The sequence below is a fragment of the Bison bison genome, unplaced genomic scaffold (assembly GCF_000754665.1).
Source record: "Bison bison bison isolate TAMUID 2011002044 unplaced genomic scaffold, Bison_UMD1.0 scf7180017864215, whole genome shotgun sequence".
Lineage (NCBI taxonomy): Eukaryota > Metazoa > Chordata > Mammalia > Artiodactyla > Bovidae > Bison > Bison bison.
Window position 1 is genome coordinate 10,966,109 of NW_011494787.1, and position 18,359 is coordinate 10,984,467.

Sequence of the window (18,359 nt, forward strand, 5' to 3'; positions counted from 1 at the left end):
AGAAAAATAAAGTCTGACACTGTTTCCACTGTTTCCCCATCTATTTGCCATGAAGTGGTGGGACCGGATGCCATGATATTCGTTTTCTGAATGTTGAGCTTTAAGCCAACTTTTTCACTCTCCACTTTCACTTTCATCAAGAGGCTTTTGAGTTCCTCTTCCCTTTCTGCCATAAGGGTGGTGTCATCTGCATATCTCAGGTTATTGATATTTCTCCCGGCAATCTTGATTCCAGCTTGTGTTTCTTCCAGTCCAACGTTTTTCATGATGTACTCTGCATATAAGTTAAATAAACAGGGTGACAATATACAGCCTTGACGAACTCCTTTTCCTGTTTGGAACCAGTCTGTTGTTCCATGTCCAGTTCTAACTGTTGCTACCTGACCCGCATACAAATTTCTCAAGAGGCAGGTCAGGTGGTCTGGTATGCCCATCTCTTTCAGAATTTTCTACAGTTTATTGTGATCCACACAGTCAAAGGCTTTGGCATAGTCAATAAAGCAAAAATAGATGCTTTTCTGGAACTCTCTTGCTTTTTCCATGCAACCAGTCAAAGAAGCAGATATAATGTTGATCAGTGAAAACCAAGTTATTACCCTGACAACGTGCTTTCTCAAAACTCAATATAGACAGCTAAAATTTACAGCTATTTAAGAAATTGGATTATTTAGTAAAGAAAGTCCAAGTTGTTTACTAATATTTCTTACTTTCTCTGGGAAAGCTCTTCAACTGATATACTAATATACACTAGTATATCAGCCCAAAAAAATACTGAGAGACATAAAAAGAGGCCCTGTAAAAATTAAAGTTTTCATAAATCCCTACAAGATAATTACATGTCCAAGTATATCCATGGTGAAAGGGCCTGTTCATATATAAATAGTCTATTTACTTTGTCTCTCATAGAATAAACTATTTGGTAAAAATAAGGAAACTGACATCACTTTTCATCACTCTAAATCTCTCTTCTACCCTCACCCACTCCAAATAAGCTTCTGGAAGGCTTGGGGGTACTGTACTAGCTGGACAGGCTCAATGTTTCAAAGGTATTATGCTAGCCAACCAGTGCAACCAAGCACCTGAGCTCTTTCATTCACTCCATCCCGAGTTCACACTCCTCTTGTGCTAAGCACATGGTATAAAACAGTGTCTGTATCTCTCTTTTCTTTCCCTACTATTGCTCCTTTGTGTTTAAACAAAAACCTAGGTTTAACTTCATAAACTAATTTCTTATATCAAAGCTTTAAAATGTGTCTAAAAACCTCAGTGATAGTTTGATGACCTAGAAACTCATGTAACTATCAGTATAGTATACAGGTAACTATCACAACAAATTACCTTCAACCCAAAATATGTGTTAAGTAAACTACTATAGAAAGCACTGTGTTCCACACCGAGGAAATACAAAGGTGAGTAAAATACTGTTGTTGCCATACTCAAATTTATACTGACCTAGGGAGAGACAAAACAAGGAAAGTAGATGAAGCAGAACACAAGAAAAGTGTGCCATACGAGTTACATGCAACTAACTGCATTTCATGCTTTGGGGTAAAATGTGTGGAAAACTACGCAGTTGAGGTGGCATATGAAACTCTGAAAGCTGAGTGAGTCTCTGAAACAGCGAGAGGAGAGAATTTATGCCAAAGAATATTTAGACAAATAAGAACCCATTGGGACCAGGACATTCATGGCAGTAACATCTAACAAGTATATCAATAACAGTTTTAATATACATTTTAAGTATGCTAAAATATGGGGAAAAAATCATTACCTCCCACACCAAGCACTTTTCTGAAGAACATAAATCTCTCAACCTCTTTAATGTGGTATAAAATTTCAAAAATCTGAAGACATGACTAAAAACAAAACAAAGCAATTAGACAAATCAATGAAGTGTTTTTAAACTACATATATATACCTTATCTATTCCTTATTTATTCCTTTAGAATAAGTAGACTATATCATATATATGTATTTGAATATATGATTAGACAGATTGACAACAATATTATACAATAAAATAATTCCTGAAAAATTCTAAACTGCTCAACCTGTGGCTACTAAGCACTTAAAATGTGACTACTCCAAATCAGGACATGCTGTAAGAGTAAAATACCCACTAGGTTGTGAAGTCAGCAAAAACGAGACCAGGAGCTGACTTTGGCTCACATCATGAACTCCTTATTGCAAAATTCAGACTTAAATTGAAGAAAGTGGGGGAAACCACTAGACCATTCACATATGACCTAAATCAAATCCCTCACGATTATACAGTGGAAGTGACAAATAGATTCAAGGGATTAGATCTGATGGAGTGCCTGAAGAACTATGGACAGAGGTTCGTGACATTGTACAGGAGGCAGGGATCAAGACCATCCCCCAAAAAAAAGAAATGCAAAAAGGCAAAATGGTTGTCTGAGGAGGCCTTACAAATAGCTGAGAAAAGAAGGGAAGCTAAAGGCAAAGAAAAAAAGGAAAGATATACCCATCTGAATGCAGAGTTCAAAACAATAGCAAGGAGAGATAAGAAAGACTTCCTCTGTGATTAATGCAAAGACCAATGGAACAAGATAGAAAGCCCATAAATAAACCCATGCACCGTCAGGTACCTTATTTTTGACAAAGGAGGCAAAAATACATAATGGGGCAAAGACAGTCTCTTCAATAAATGGTGCTTGGAAAACTGGACAGCTACATGTAAAAGAATGAAATTAGAATACTTCCTAACACCATACACAAAGATAAACTCAAAATGGATTAAAGACCTAAATGTAAGACCAGAAACTATAAAACTCTTAGAGCAAAACATAGGCAGAACACTTGATAACATAAATCAAAGCAAGATCCTCTATGACCCAACTCCTAGAGTAATGGAAGTAAAAAAGTGGGACCTGATTAAACCTAAAAAGCTTTGGCACAGCCAAGGAAACTATAAGCAAGGCGAAAAGACAACCCTCAGAATGGGAGAAAATAATAGCAAATGAAACAACTGACAAAGGATTAAGTCCCAAAATATACAAGCAGCTCATACAACTCAATACCAGAAAAACAAACAACCCAATCAAAAAGTGGGAAAAAGACCTAAAGAGACATTTCTCCAGAGAAGACACATAGATGGCTAACACATGAAAAGATGCTCAACATCACTCATTATTAGAGAAATGCAAATTAAAACTTCAATGAGATATCACCTCACACCCAGTCAGAATGGCCATCATGAAAAAGTCCACAAACAATAAATGCTGGAGAGGATGTGGAGAAATGGGAATACTCTTGCACTGTTGGTGAGAATGTAAACTGATACAGCCACTATGGAAGACGGTATGGAGATTTCGTAAAAAACTAGGAATAAAACCACCATATGACCCAGCAATCCCACTCCTAGGTACCTACGCTGAGGAAACCAAAACTGAAAAAGACACATGTATCCCACTGTTCACTGCAGCACTATTTACAATAGCTAGAACATGGAAGCAACCTAGATGTACATCAACAGATGAATGGATAAAGAAGCTGTGGTACAGACACACAATGGAATATTACTCAGCCATAAAAGGGAATGCATTTGAGACAGTTCTAATGAGGTGGATGGACCTAGAGCCTATTATACAGAGTGAAGTGAGTCAGAAAGAAACAAATATCATATTTTAACACATATACACAGAATCTAGAAAAATGGTACTGAAAAATTTATTTACAGGGCAGCAATGGAGAAACAGACATAGAGATTAGACTTATAGACATGGGGAGAGGGGAGGAAAGGGTGAAATGTGTGGAAAGAGTAACATGGAAACTTACATCGCCATACGTAAAATCGATAGCCAACGGGAATTTGCTATATGGCTCAGCAAACTCAAACAGGGGCTCTGTATCAGCCTGGAAGGGTAGGATGGGGAGGAGACGGAAGGGAGGTTCAAAAGGGAGGGGATATATGTATACCTATGGCTGATTCATTTTGAGGTTTGACAGAAAACAACAAAATTCTGTAAAGCAATTATCCTTCAATTTAAAAAAATGCAAAGAAATAAAGGAAAACAACAGAATGGGAAAGACTAGAGATCTCTTCAAGAAAATTAGAGATACCAAGGGAACATTTCATGCAAAGATGGGCACAATAAGGATAGAAATGGTATGGACCTAACAGCAGCAGAAGACATTAAGAAGAGGTGGCAAGAATACACAACAGAACTATACAAAACAGATCTTCATGACCCAGATAACCACGATTGTGTGATCACTCACCTAGAGCCAGACATCCTGGAATGTGAAGTCATGTGGGCCTTAGGAAGCATCACTATGAACAAAGCTAGTGGAGGTCATGGAATTCCAGTTGAGCTATTTCAAATCCTAACAGATGATGCTATGAAAGTGCTGCACTCAATATGCCAGCAAATTTGGAAAACTGAGCAGGGGCCACAGGACTGGAAAAGCTCAGTTTTCATTCCAATCCCAAAGAAAAGCAATACCAAAGAATGTTCAAACTATCGAACAATTGCACTCATCTCACACGCTAGCAAAGTAATGCTCAAAATTCTCCAAAGCAGGCTTCAACAGTACATGAACTGAGAACTTGCAAGTGTTCAAGCTGGTTTTAGAAAAGGCAGAGGAACCAGAGATCAAATTGCCAACATCCACTGGATCATAGAAAAAGAGAGTCCCAGAAAAACATCTACTTCTGTGTTATTGACTACACCAAAGCCTTTGTGACTATGTGGATCACAACAAACTGTGGAAAATTCTTAAAGAAATGGGAATACCAGACCACCTGACGTGCCTCCTGAGAAATCTGTATGAAGGTCAAGAAGCAACAGTTAGAACCGGATGTGGAACAATGGACTGGTTCCAAATGGGGAAAGTAGTACGTCAAGGCTGTATACTGTCACCGTGCTTATTTAACTTATATGCAGAGTACATCATGCAAAATGCCGGGCTGGATGAAGCCTGGCATCAAATTCCAGCTTGATTCCACAAGCTGGAATCAAGACTGGCAGGAGAAATATCAAAAACTTCAGATATGCAGATAACATCACCCTTATGGCAGAAGAACTAAAGAGCCTCTTGATGAAAGTGAAAGAGGAGAGTGAAAAAGTTGGCTTAAAACTCAACATTCAAAAACTGAGATCATGGCATCTGGTCCCATCACTTCATGGCAAATAGATGGGGAAACAATGGAAACAGTGACAGACTTTATTTTCTCAGGCTCCAAAATCACTGCAGAGTGACAGCAGTCATGAAATTAAAAGATGCTTTCTTTGGAAGAAAAGTTATGACCAACCTAGACAGCATATTAAAAGGCAGAGACATTACCTTGCCAACAAAGGTCAGTCTAGTGAAAGCTGTGGTTTTTCCAGTAATCATGTATGGATTTGAGAGTTGGACTATAAAGAAAACTGAGTGCTGAAGAATTGATGCTTTTGAACTGTGGTGTTGGAGAAGACTCTTGAGAGTCTCTTGGACTGCAGGAGATCCAACCAGTCCATCCTAAAGGAAATCAGTCCTGAATAGTCATTGGAAGGACTGATGTTGAAGCTCCAATACTTTGGCCACCTGATGTGAGGAACTGACACCTTAGAAAAGACCCTGATGCTGGGAAAGATTGAAGGCAGGAGGAGAAGGAGATGACAGAGGATAAGACTTGATGGACATGAGTTTGAACAAGCTCCAGAAGTTGGTGATGGACAGGGAAGCCTGGCGTGCTGCAGTCCATGGGGTCACAAAGAGTCGGACACAATTGAACAACCGAAATGAACTGAGGTTGTGAAGATTTAGTACCAAATAAAGAATGCAAAATGTATCATTAGTAAATTACATGCTGAGATAATACTTTGGGGATACACTACTTTAAATATATTCTTAAAATTAAGTTCACCTTTTTACTTTTTTTTTTTAAGTGGCTCCTAGAAAATTTTACATCACCCATGTGATTCACATTTGTGTCTTGCATTATATTTCTATTGAAGAGGTCTCGTTTAAACAACTACTTAACATTTATATTGTCAGATTTCTGTACTTGCTTCGTATTGTTCCTTCATGTTGGCATAGTAATCACTTGATCGTGATACAAATAACCTTCCAAACATCTATGCCTCAGTGTCTAGACAGTAAAATGATGAGACACCTGCCAAAAAAGTGTGTCAGTTTCTTAACTACTCTTTTGGAGCAAATGTGAAAAAAACAACCAACTATAAACTTTTCCAGATACATTTACCAAACAGTTAATACTCCAGGCACTGCTGGCGGATGTCACGAAACTATGTTAGGTAAGGACTGCTCAGGGATGCAAAGACATGGGATCCAGGAAATAAAGAGCCATGAAAGAAGTTAGAGGATGACAGCTGTACAGCAGGGGCCTGGAGAGGAACCAGGCCAGATCCCAGTAGGAGAGGACTCTAGGAAAAGGGACACTCCAGGAAAAGAAAGTAGGGTAGGGCAGTCTAGACAATGCTTAATAAATTTGAGGGGGTGAAAAAAAACCAAACCAAGTCTGTGATCATTGCAAGCTGTGCAAGAAAAAGAAAATGGCAACAAAAAAGTATATTAAAAAAGTGAAAGAAAACAAAGGAAATGTGATTGTCATTCAAAAACAACATAACTCTTTAAAATGTTAAACAGAGTTCCCATACGTTAGCAATCCCACTCCTAGGTATATACCCCAAAGATCTGAAAACATGTTCACACAAAAACTTGTTCACGAATGTTCATTTCATTATTATTCCTAATAGCCAAAAAGCAGAAACTATCCAAATGTTCACTGATGAATGGATAAACAAATACATGCATATTATTCAGCAATAAAAAGTAATGGAATAACAACAAATGCTACAACACAGATCAACCTAGCAGACATTATGAAAAGTAAAAGAAACCAGTCACAAAAGGCCACATATTTTATAATACAATTTATAAGAAATATCAAGAATGGAAATTCACATACAGAGAGTAGATTAATGGTTGCCTAGAACTGGGAGGAAGGGAAATATGACTACTACTGGATACAGGAATGAGGACGAATGACTACTACTGGATACAAGGTTTCTTTTGGAGCTGATTAAAAATATTCTAAAATTAGATTGTGGTGACAGTTTCATCACTCTGTGAGTACTGGAAACCACTGAGCTGTATACCTTAAATTAATAAATTTTATGGTATGTGAATTATATCTCAATAATGCATTTTTAAAAAGGAAACATAATCACTGTACACTATTCACTTTTGCAAAGAATATTGCTTAATGTCTAGATAGAGTATTAATCATTTAATGATTTAAATAATTAACTAAAAATGGTGGTATAGTTATGTTAGTAAGATAATAAAAGGGACAATAGAAAAGGCAATGGCACCCCACTCCAGTACTCTTGCCTGGAGAATCCCATGGACGCAGGAGCCTGATAGGCTGCCGTCTATGGGATCGCACAGAGTCGGACACGACTGAAGCGACTTCACTTTAACTTTTCACTTTCATGCATTGGAGAAGGAAATGGCAACCCACTCCAATGTTCTTGCCTGGAGAATCCCATGGACGCAGGAGCCTGGTGGGCTGCCGTCTATGGGATCGCACAGAGTCGGACACGACTGAAGCGACTTAGCAGCAGCAGCAGGGATGACAATGAATAATATCAAGAATAATTTTAAGAAGCAGACAAATATCATACTATTAAAATTATGATAAAATTACTAGAGGCAATAGTTATCATAGTTAAGACTGCCTCTAAGAAACAGAAATGAAGAAAAGTTAAAATTCCATAATAAGACTTTCTGCACTATTTGATTTTTTTAAATTATATGATACAGTGGATTACTGAATAAAAACATTTTAATTTTTTAAGACTAAGGAATGCTTGGTTTAGAAGCAGAATGAAACCGTGCGCTCTTAAAGAGGTAAAAGGCACAGGCTTCATTGACATTGACGCACTCTGCGCCTCTGATCTCTCAAGAGAACAGGTTTTCTCATCTAAGATGTTCAAAAAATGCCAAGTTAAAGGAAGAGTATCAATTACGTTTTGTCTTTTTCTTTACCATGAAATACACAACTATTTCCAGCAAGAAAACATATAACACCTATATGACACTATAGATCACTTCTCAAATACACAAAGAGAAGCAAATAATTTAAATGTGCCACTAAGTATTCACTGGTCATGACTATTATTTCACCTCTTATTATGATGAGAAGCACTCTCTCGTTTTTGTATTTACTCTCCATCTAACTCATACTCAGAAAAATTAGAGTTTGGTAATCTACTAGGATGAAAAATAATAGCAATTTTCTAGAACAACTGATTTAAAGTTTAACTCTAACACTTATGCTAAAGGAAATGTTAATTTAGGTCTGTATACACAAAATATAATTCCATAGCAGAAATAACCTGTAAAAGTGGCTCAGCTGGTAAAGAATCTGCCCACAGTGCGGGAGACCTGGATTCAATCCCTGGGTTGGGAAGATCCCCTGGAGAAGGGAAAGGCTACCCATTCCAGTATTCTGGCCTGGAGAATTCCATGGACTATACAGTCCATAGGGTCGCAAAGAGTCAGACTGAGCGACTTTCACTTTCACATGGAAGGCTACCTAAGAAATTGGAAGGCTGCCTCTCCAGGAGAGAGGACTGATAGTTCCTTACAGAGCAGGAGGAGGAGAAAGACATCACTAAATACTTTTAAAATTTTGAATCATGTGAGTAAATCCCATTTTTAAATGCAAAATATGTAAATAAGACAAGCATGGAATTGTCTATCATACATCATCCAATTAAAACTATTATTGTGGTTGTTACAACACATTATGTAAATATGATATACATATACATATTATTGTTAAAATCCTACAAACTCAAAGTTTCCCTCTTTCCTTCAGAGTTTAAATACTGTGTAAAATGAGAAAGCTTTGAAATTCCAATGAGATACCAAACACACCCACAATACTGTCAGTCTGGTGCCAAGCATAAATAACTCCAGCACTTCTTTAGGTGCTGCCTCTACAAACTCAAAAGTCTCAAAAGTCTAAAAAAAACTCAAAAGTCTAGTAGTAGCAATTTGACTCAGCTCAATAACTTCCACACAGATCATGAAGACAGTGCTTAATCAATTAAAAAGAACTAGCTGATTTTATGGAATAAGGGAAGTAGAGGGAATTACATTTTTAAAACATAGGTTAGCCTGCCTTGGAAAGAAATCTGAAACATCTTCTCACTTACATTAGTTAATTAAGCCCCTAAGAATTTCTTCCCTCATAGCTCAGATGGTAAAGAATTTCTTAGACCTTCAAAAGAGAAAAAAGTACTTGATCATGACTGTTCTTTTTCTTCAAGTTAACAATTAAGATATCCACCTTTTCAATTCCAAAAGTGTATTTGGTAAAATTATTCTAACAGCCAATCCTTAGAAAGATTAAATGACTCCATGCAGTGCCTCCTAAGTATTCCACAAGTATCAACAGACGGTATGAGCACATCAAAATCCTAACAGCAACTCCATATATACAAAAGAAAAAATAAGAAAACAAATCTTAAATCACGTAAAATGCTGTTGCTGAGAAATAATCTATAGATGCACAACGGAAGAAAGAGCAGGAAATGATACTCTGGAGTAGCATACTGAAAATTTTAGTATCTTTATCCGTATCACTGAAAGTCAACCAGAGTTGGTCAACCAGACAGAGATGACCGAGTTCTCTTCCTCATTTCATCAGTAACCAAGAAATGACAGGCTGTTTAATGCAGTGAGAAGTTATTAGAGAACCCCAGCTAACCAGAAGAGACTTTTCTGCCTTTTGTTCTTTTAAAAGAGTGAAGTTACTGTAATGTAACCTTCTTGAAATCAAAATTTTGAACAATTATCAGAGTGATCTCCCCTGAAGTTTTACAAGGCTACACTAAGTAATCCCAATATGCCTGTTTTCCTGCATTGTCTGTCTAAACTTTTTAGGATAATGCTTAATACCAGTGTAATTCATTCCCTTCTAATTTGCAGTTTAAAAAAAAAAAGAAGACAACTGAATGATTTAGAACTATGTGTTAAATGAAAAATGAACTCTAAATAAAAGCCGAAAAATAACCTATAAGGAAAAGTGCATGCACCATTTGTGGGAGGATTTTCACTGCTCAGGAACCTTTTTGGTTCACTTCCTGACTGTAAAATACCAAACAATTCCAACAAGGTGATACTCCAAATAACCCAATTGCACACTGATGCATAGCTGTTATTCTTTAATAATAACAAACTGTGAAGGTTCACAGTTCCAGACAAAACAAGTGTCCAATTGATACCTGAATAATTGGTTGTGTACATACAATAATAAAAAAATGTCCTGAAGTTTGCTGTCAAATATTAAAAGGAAGAGTAGAACACTTCACAATCTATAGGAAGAGATGGAGAGAAATAATAATCCTTAATGATGGCTAATTTGGAGAACATTCTAATATTACCTGGAAATATATCAAATTTACTGTGAACAATCAGTACTTTTCAATAAAAACTAGTGCTCCAACTGAACATTAAACAACAGCAAAAAAAAATATATATATATATATACACTACTTATTTTTCTTTTTGTGCTGCCATAAGCCTTAACATTTTCAATTTCAATGTTTGTCTTAACAAGTTTTCCCTGAAATCTTAAAAGAATTGAGAGGTTTTTTTTCCAATATAAGTATTTAAGTACTATATTTGCTAACAGGCATGCCTGAAACTAATTTCAACATCATTACTAATCATGTAAGTCTTACACAATCACTGCTAAATTATCAATGAAAGACTATCCTAAAAGCAAAAGGTAGCTTATCTCTGGAATCCAAGTGTTAAGGTAACAGCAATCCATTCTCTATAAAATATACAATAAAGGGAAAATCTAGAATCAGAATGCTTATATTTGAATTCTTTTAGAACAATTTTCTGGCCAGGTAATCTTGGACAAGTTGCTTCCCCTCCCTAAATCTCATTTACCTGTGGGGATAATGGTACTAGCTACTTTTTGAGTTGTAATGATTAAAGTGAGCAGCTGCATGTGGCAGAGTGCTTATTAGCACATAATAAACATTCAATAGGCATATCACATGTCAATCATGCATTATTCATTGCCCCTTTCTATTAAAGCAACCTACTTATTTTAGGCTTCCTGAGACAAGGAGTTCAACATGATACAATTAATGGTAATGAAAAATGGGGTACTACTGTTAATGCTTTGCACCCATGTTACTAATATTTTTGCCTGCCTGCCTACCTACCATCTCTTTGGCTTTAGGGCATACTTATTCAATACTAGGCCTGTAAATTCATTTAAATTATATCACCATCTAAAATGTAAGTTTCTATGGGAGTTCCCTGGTGGCTCTAGTAGTAAGAATTCCGGGCTGTTACTGTCGTGGCCCAGGTTCAATCCCTGGTCCAGGAACTGAGATCCGGCAAGCTGCACAGAGCAGCCAAAAAAAAAAAGGTTTAATTTAAAAATAAAATACAAATTTCTAGGAAAATAATATGGCCTTCGTCAGGAGTATTTACTTTTCATTATTAAACTGATCTGAAAGGACAATCAAGAAATTAACAGCTCCAGACTGTATTAATAAGGGAAATGTTAAAGGTTCATATTTGTGCCATTGTTGGTCATGTTATCCTGAAGACAAAAGGAAAAGTTACCAATAACCAAAATATCACTGCCTCAATACAACCAAATTAAAATGCTTCTAAGGAAAGTATTCAATCCAAAAATACAAGCTACAACCATTTACGGAATTTCAACTTTGAAAGTAGACCTTTCTCCCCAAAACATAAGCACAGTGTAAACTAAGAATCCAAATCTACGAAGTTGTATCTTAGGCCAGACCAAGTATACTTCAGACATAAACTGAAATAATTTACTGAATGTCCATTGTGTGCTGAATATGAACTCATTAAAAAGAAAAAAAACCGAGAATAAAAACTGTAATAATAAATAGAAATAAACACAGATTTTTATCAATTTAATGATAGGAAACTTCTGGGGAAACAAATTGTTCTCCTTTATTAATGTTAGTTTTTCCCTGCTTTTCTACTCACATGAGACTATGTGCTCAGTCATGTCTGACTCTTTGGGACCCCGTGGACTGTAGCCCACGAGGCTCTTCTGTCCATGGAATTGTCCAGGTAAGAATACTGGAGTGGGCTGCCATGCCCTCCTCCAGGGGATCCTGCAGACTCAAGAGACTGAACGTGTGCCCCTTGCATTGCAGGCAGATTCTTTACCATCTGAGTCACCAGGGAAGAAGCCCTCTATTCATATAGGTCTTCATATAAATAAACATTTCTATATCACACTCAACCGAAGTCAAAGACAATTATATAACTAAGGATGATTTGTACAACCCAAGATAGAAGCAAAGATTGCAACCTCTACTTTAAAATCAATGAACCATGAAAATATTTCTATCCTTGCAATCATGCAAGATTTCCTTCCTCTCCACACCACTCCCTTCAACTGCCCCCCAAAAAATAGGCTAGAAAAATGATGCTAAACATTCCAATAAATTTATTTACTCATGGTGATTATGTTCTTAGTAGAACACTATCTGGGAAATCAGGTTGGTCCTGTTAGCACCAGATATAATCCCATCACACCCACAGGCTCTGCCCCTCCATTCTCCTGTAGCAGGGTGGAACATCACAAGAGACTCCACAGTCCCACAGCCTGCCCAATCCCATCCCTGTCCCACAGTCCCATGAGTGTTGAGTATGGAACTGTGGCACCAGGGTCAGCACATGCATGTTTCACAGCCTTCTCTATACATAAAGGAAACACACACAGAAACAGACCTCCCCTGGTCTCAGAATCTGCTGCTGACACTTAAGCTGGCTTCCCCAGCCTGCCTGTTTATCCAAAACAGTATCTCACACTGGCAACCCAAGTCCAAAACAAGGGGCATACAGCACAGGGTACAAGTATGTGCTGATTTCCAGTTGAATCACGCAAATGAAATGAGAAGATGTCACCTCATTTTCTAAATGCAATTCCCAATCAGTCGTGAATTGATTTATGAATCTCTGGGTTCCCTTGTGCCTTTAAGTCATTTCACAATTAGCATTCTAGGGGCACATTTAACAAGACAGCATGCAATTCTTATATGAGGGTCTAGTTTTTTTAACAACTCTGGAAAGGTGTGGTTGGGAAGGGAATGAAATATTAATGAAGATAAAATTCTGGTTTTCAGTTTCACACATGAGCTCTCTTTCACACTAGAAAATCTAGCAACTGGTGAAATTCTAATAACCTGATTTTTATATGACACAAAGAGATTAAACTCCCTCAGGAATAGAGTAACTCTAAGTTGCCACCTACTCTTTGGCTTTAGCCACCATACCACTAAATACTGCACAGCAATATGCAACTGCTATCATTCTCTTCACTAAAGAAACTTGATATAAAAAATCCTGTATGAGGAAATAACTTCTCATGACTTAGCTAGGCAACTAGCTAAATTTTCACTAATAGTTTATCAAAAGACTTATTACTAATATTTTAATAAATCACCATACACAGCGCCTTACTGCCTCCATTTTGAATAAAATATCACGTGACTCTACAGAAGAACTGTCTAGCTATTAACATTTACCTAGTAACACTTGAATATGAATGCACACCAAAAAAAAAAAAGGTTACACCACACTAAGGTTTTAAAAAAAAAATCAAATATACTCTTCTAAACCGGATGAACACTTAAGCGCAACCAAAACAAAAGGCAAAAAGTAAATAAATGAATAAATCAACTTTTAATTTCTGCTGGAGTCTGCATATTAACATTATTTTAAACACCAAGGTTTACCTAAAATAACCATTGTTTATGAGACTAGTTTTAAGAATGTACCAAAGATTGAAGGCTGTATAAAATATCTAAAATGTTTATGTTACAGCTTAGTCCAAAAAATATTTTCATTGTTTTCAAATAAATCACCATCGGGTTATTATAACTAGGTTTCAAGCGTGAGATCTTTTGAATTTACATTAAAAAGTATTTTCTTTTTGAGAAATGTAACGAATATAAATAAAAACTTTTAGTTTACTACGCCCGAAAATAAATCCAGCATTTTTAGACATAGAAAAATTAGAGACAGTGCAATTAACAGACTGTTAAGTTAAATACGATTGCCAGTAACCAACTGCTGTCTGCTGAATTTCAAGAAAATCTACTGAATATTAAATTTTTAAAAAGTGAACTCATGTATCCTCTCATCTCAGCACTTTCTCAACTTTCCCATTACAATCAACAATATAACTTGGCGGTCAAATCTTCCAGACCAGTAACATCAGAATTTATTTTTAACTCCTGACTCCTTCCCAAATATTCCCCCCTTCAATCCAATCCAAAGTCCTGCCAGTTCATTCACGCTGTCTCTCAAATGTGTTCTTTTCATCCGATTTTCAATTTTGCTTTATATTCTCTCACTATTCACAACATACTCTACTACTCCCTAAAAGGGCTCTGACATCTGGTTTCTAACTCATCAACTTTGCTGCCCAAACCATCTTCAAATATTTTGTTCAGCAACCTATAGTAAATTCCAAACTCTCTTGAATCTCAAATAAAGTCATAAGCCCCCCCTGCTTTCCATCAGTTAACATATTTCTCAAATTCCATCTCTTATTTTCCTATTTAGGCCCCTTTTATTCAGATTTACTAACCTGCTTTATAAATACAAAAATACAAGTCACCATCTCTGTGCCTCTGTCCTTTCTGTCCACCTAGAATCCTTTATGCTTCTCAATTTAAGTTACTGCCTCCTTTAACACCTGCCTTAAAACACACCTCTGTAAGAAGTCTTCTCTCCAAGCCATCTACCTCATGCCTTTATTTTTTGTCCCTCTGAACAAAGTATTCTATTTGCATTTATAATCTTGCAGTCATCATATTACTGTTTTCACGTTTTGTCCCATAATCTGCCTCAAAAACTGATAAGCTTTTCAAGTCAAGGACTATAATTTATTATCGCTTAAACGGGGGTCCCTTAGAACACCAGCACTCCAACAAAGGCTTTCTTCCAAAATGCATTTAAAGTTAAGGTTGTCAAAAACACATAGTCAACACTGAACTCCAACTTTTTAAATGTTAAGCTGACCTATATGGTAACAGAAAAGTCAACATTTTAACCTGCACTTCGCAAGAGTTACTCCATCTTCAGTCAACATCCACACAGGATTCAAAGAAAATCCTGTGAACTAAATGAAAAGTCCCCAAATCTAATATTATTAGGTATCCCATTCTGCTCTCTGAATAAACTAATTACCTAAAATTGATTTCGAGTGGTCTTTAAACCAAGATGAAAAACATCCTAACACTCCAGTACCACAAGAGGCTCTTAAGGAGCTATTATAAGATTTGCTTCATCATAGCTGAAAATTACCCCAGAATTTTAAAATATTCCTCTCAAATGACCCCATGAAGTGCTTAGAAAGCTTGACCATTCCCTGAAAGATGCATCATCAGCTTCCCTCTTCACATACTCTGCATTCTGAACTAGCTAGTCACCAAAAAAAAATTTAACTCTCAAAAATAATCTCCCATTCAGCTATTACCTTAGACTACCCTGTTTCAGACAAGTTCCAAAAGCCACCATGAATTGAAATCCTGAGTTCAGGTACGAGTGTTCATTTTATAATCAATTTCACATAACAGCATATACCTTTTTTTTTTTAATCTCAATTCAATTCTCTCCTTCTAAGCAGTAAAACAGTTTTTCTTTGCCCTCATTCATGCCCCTTTCTGAAGGAATAAGGAAACTATAATACAGATATTTTTGTCAAATTTTTTAAGTATGTTTAAATAAACTGACATTAAATATCACATAAACATATCCATAAGTAGAGATACATTAAAACACTGGATACTGAGATACTGGATACCAAACACTCAAAATAGACTTTTTGAGCACAAATCTGGAAAGAGAATATAGACGTCTAGCAACAACCTTGAACAAAGCCCAAATACCCCTATTAAATCTGGGACCACAACCTTCTACAAAACCTGTGATGGAAAAGTCTAAATCCATATTCTTCTAACTTCATAGTCTTATCTGAATTCGAAAGAAAAACAATGCAAGAGTATTTTAAGTAGTCCTAAGAAGGAACACCTGAACTCTAGATCATTTAGCAAGTACTGAAAGCAATGGCACCCCAAAGCTGAACTTTAATGATGAGTCAGTGACAATTAACATTCAACTTACTATTTGGCAACATGACAACCTAAGCCCCATTCAAAACTCGGACCAACTTTCAAGTTACCTTTTGATTAAACATTAACTCTATAGTGGTAGGCTGGCAATGTCAAAACGGTAAGGTTAAGAGATAACATATCAAACCACGTATCCAATTTAGAACAATGCTTGTTGAGATACTACTGCTGCTGAGTATCTATCAGCGGCACCGGTCCCTTCTAAAGAGACGAATCAAAGCTCGCCTTCAAACCGAAATGCGGTTACTTAACAAGTTCATCTCTGGATTAAGAACAAACACTTTGTATTGTCACACAAGCAAGAAAGAAATGTTAGGAGACGGTGTCATTCACCTCTTCCATTAAGTATACAAAACTGCGGTAACCCTCGAGACCTGAGCTAACTAAACTATCCTTCATTCCAAAAGACACACTCTGGAAAAGCACATCATGGTTTGAGTCTTGTCCTTCGCTTTATTCAAAAGGATGAGCAAGTAAACACTTCCATCACTATTTTAAGGTGGAAACACTCAACCACTTAATAAAGTTGACTATCAATTGCTAGAAAACAACTGTAAGAAAAGAACTAAGTTTCAGACAGAACCATCCAAATAAAAATCACATTCCCTCGACTCAAGGTTAATGAGACCGGGGAAGGGATACGGGAGGAGGAAAAAAGGAAGCTGCCTCATTCTTGACTGAAGACAGGTTTTTGCCCTTTTCCATTACCTTTGTTTTATCAGCAGGTCTCGTATTTTAAGATCCTGGTATTTCAAAGTCTCTTATTCAAAGGGGAGGTGGAGAAGGGGTGTAAAATAAAATCAATACTCACTGCTAACTTTCATGCTGCCAAAAGCCGAAGGCTGCTGCACTGGCTTGCAGCTCTCCGCAAAGGAGGTGGTTCTGGGCCGCCCTGACATGATCACTCTTTTCCGAATCACCTTTTTTCCTTCCTTCCTTTTCTTCCTTTTGTTTTATGTTGGGGTGTTAGGTTAATGATAAATGCAGCATTAAGTTTTCCCACAGGAAAAAGAAAAAGACTTCGTCCTCTTGCCTTTTCACTTCTTTTGTACAGCTATTTAAAAAAGCGAGCGATGTATTTCTCCTTGAAGACAGATCAGTACGGATATTTAACATATAGACGATCCGGGGCTGGGAAAAAAACACAGTTCTTTCCACTCCCTTTCCTTGGAGGGCAGAAATGGGTGGGAGATCCTAAAAAATATATATCACGTGAAACGGGGACAAATACTGGATTGAAAATAAGTACTCTGAATATTATATTTTCCTCGGGGATTTTTTTTCCTAGTCAATGAAGAAGGGAAGCGGCGGAAGGATCACGAGTCTCACGCTTGAAAAGAAGGGGGGATGGGAAGGAGGGAGGGAGAGGGAGGGGTGGCTCGGAGATGCGTCGGGAAACGCTGCGGCTCCGGCAGCGGCAAGGATCCGGCGGGCTGACGGTGGGGGCCCGGCGAACTGGAAGGCGGCGGAGTCGCGAGTCAGTCAGAGTCGGGCGGTGGCGGCGGCTCTTCCCCTCATTGCGCCAGGAGCAGCTGCAGGCGGCGGCTGGATCCAGCGGCCATGGCGGCGGCGGCGGCGGAGGCAGCTCCCTTCAGACCCCAGGCAGCGGCTCCTCGACTGCTCCCCATACGCCGGGGACATGGGAACCCGGCAACCGCTTCCGTCCCTCGGGGCCCCCTCCCCCGTCCAAGGCACCAGCGCGGCCGCCCTCCCGCCCCTCGCTTCTGCACAGTCCCGCTCAGGAAGTGTCCCCGCTTTGCCCCTAGCCCGGAGCCCTGTCAGCGGCTGCGGGGTCGGCTCCTCCTCGTTTCCTTCCTTCCTTCCTTTGTCACTCGGCCCGGGCGGCGGCGGCGGCGGCGGCAGCAGCAGCAGCAGCAGCACGAGCCCGCATTCGCCCGGGTCGGGGGCTGCTCTCTGTGAGGAGTGCCGTCTGCGCAGCCGCCTAGCTCTTACCCACTCCCCCTCCCCCCTCCTACTCGTCCTCCGCCTCCTTCCTCCCGCACCCAGCCTTACACCGCCCAGCGCCCCGCCGCCCGCGTAAGAGGCGTCTGGGAATCGCCGGCCGAGCAAGGCGTCCGCCCCCTTCGACAGGGGAGCCGAAGCCCGAGCGGAACCAATCACGGATGTCGTTTGTTTGCGGATCCTCCCGGAAAAAGCCGATCGACCTGA

General features: G+C 38.4%; 1 protein-coding gene across 3 annotated transcripts in view; it reads right to left on the reverse strand.

Moving 5' to 3' along the window:
* GSK3B (glycogen synthase kinase 3 beta) overlaps positions 1-17,515 on the reverse strand; it is a 215,995-nt gene extending 198,480 nt beyond the window's left edge. For all 3 annotated transcript variants that reach the window (XM_010845385.1, XM_010845384.1, XM_010845383.1), the window contains exon 1: positions 17,002-17,515. In XM_010845385.1, coding sequence (XP_010843687.1) covers positions 17,002-17,089 — 88 coding nt within the window. In that variant the 5' untranslated portion in view covers positions 17,090-17,515. The remainder of the gene's footprint in view (positions 1-17,001) is intronic.
* Between the last annotated feature and the right edge of the window lie 844 nt (positions 17,516-18,359).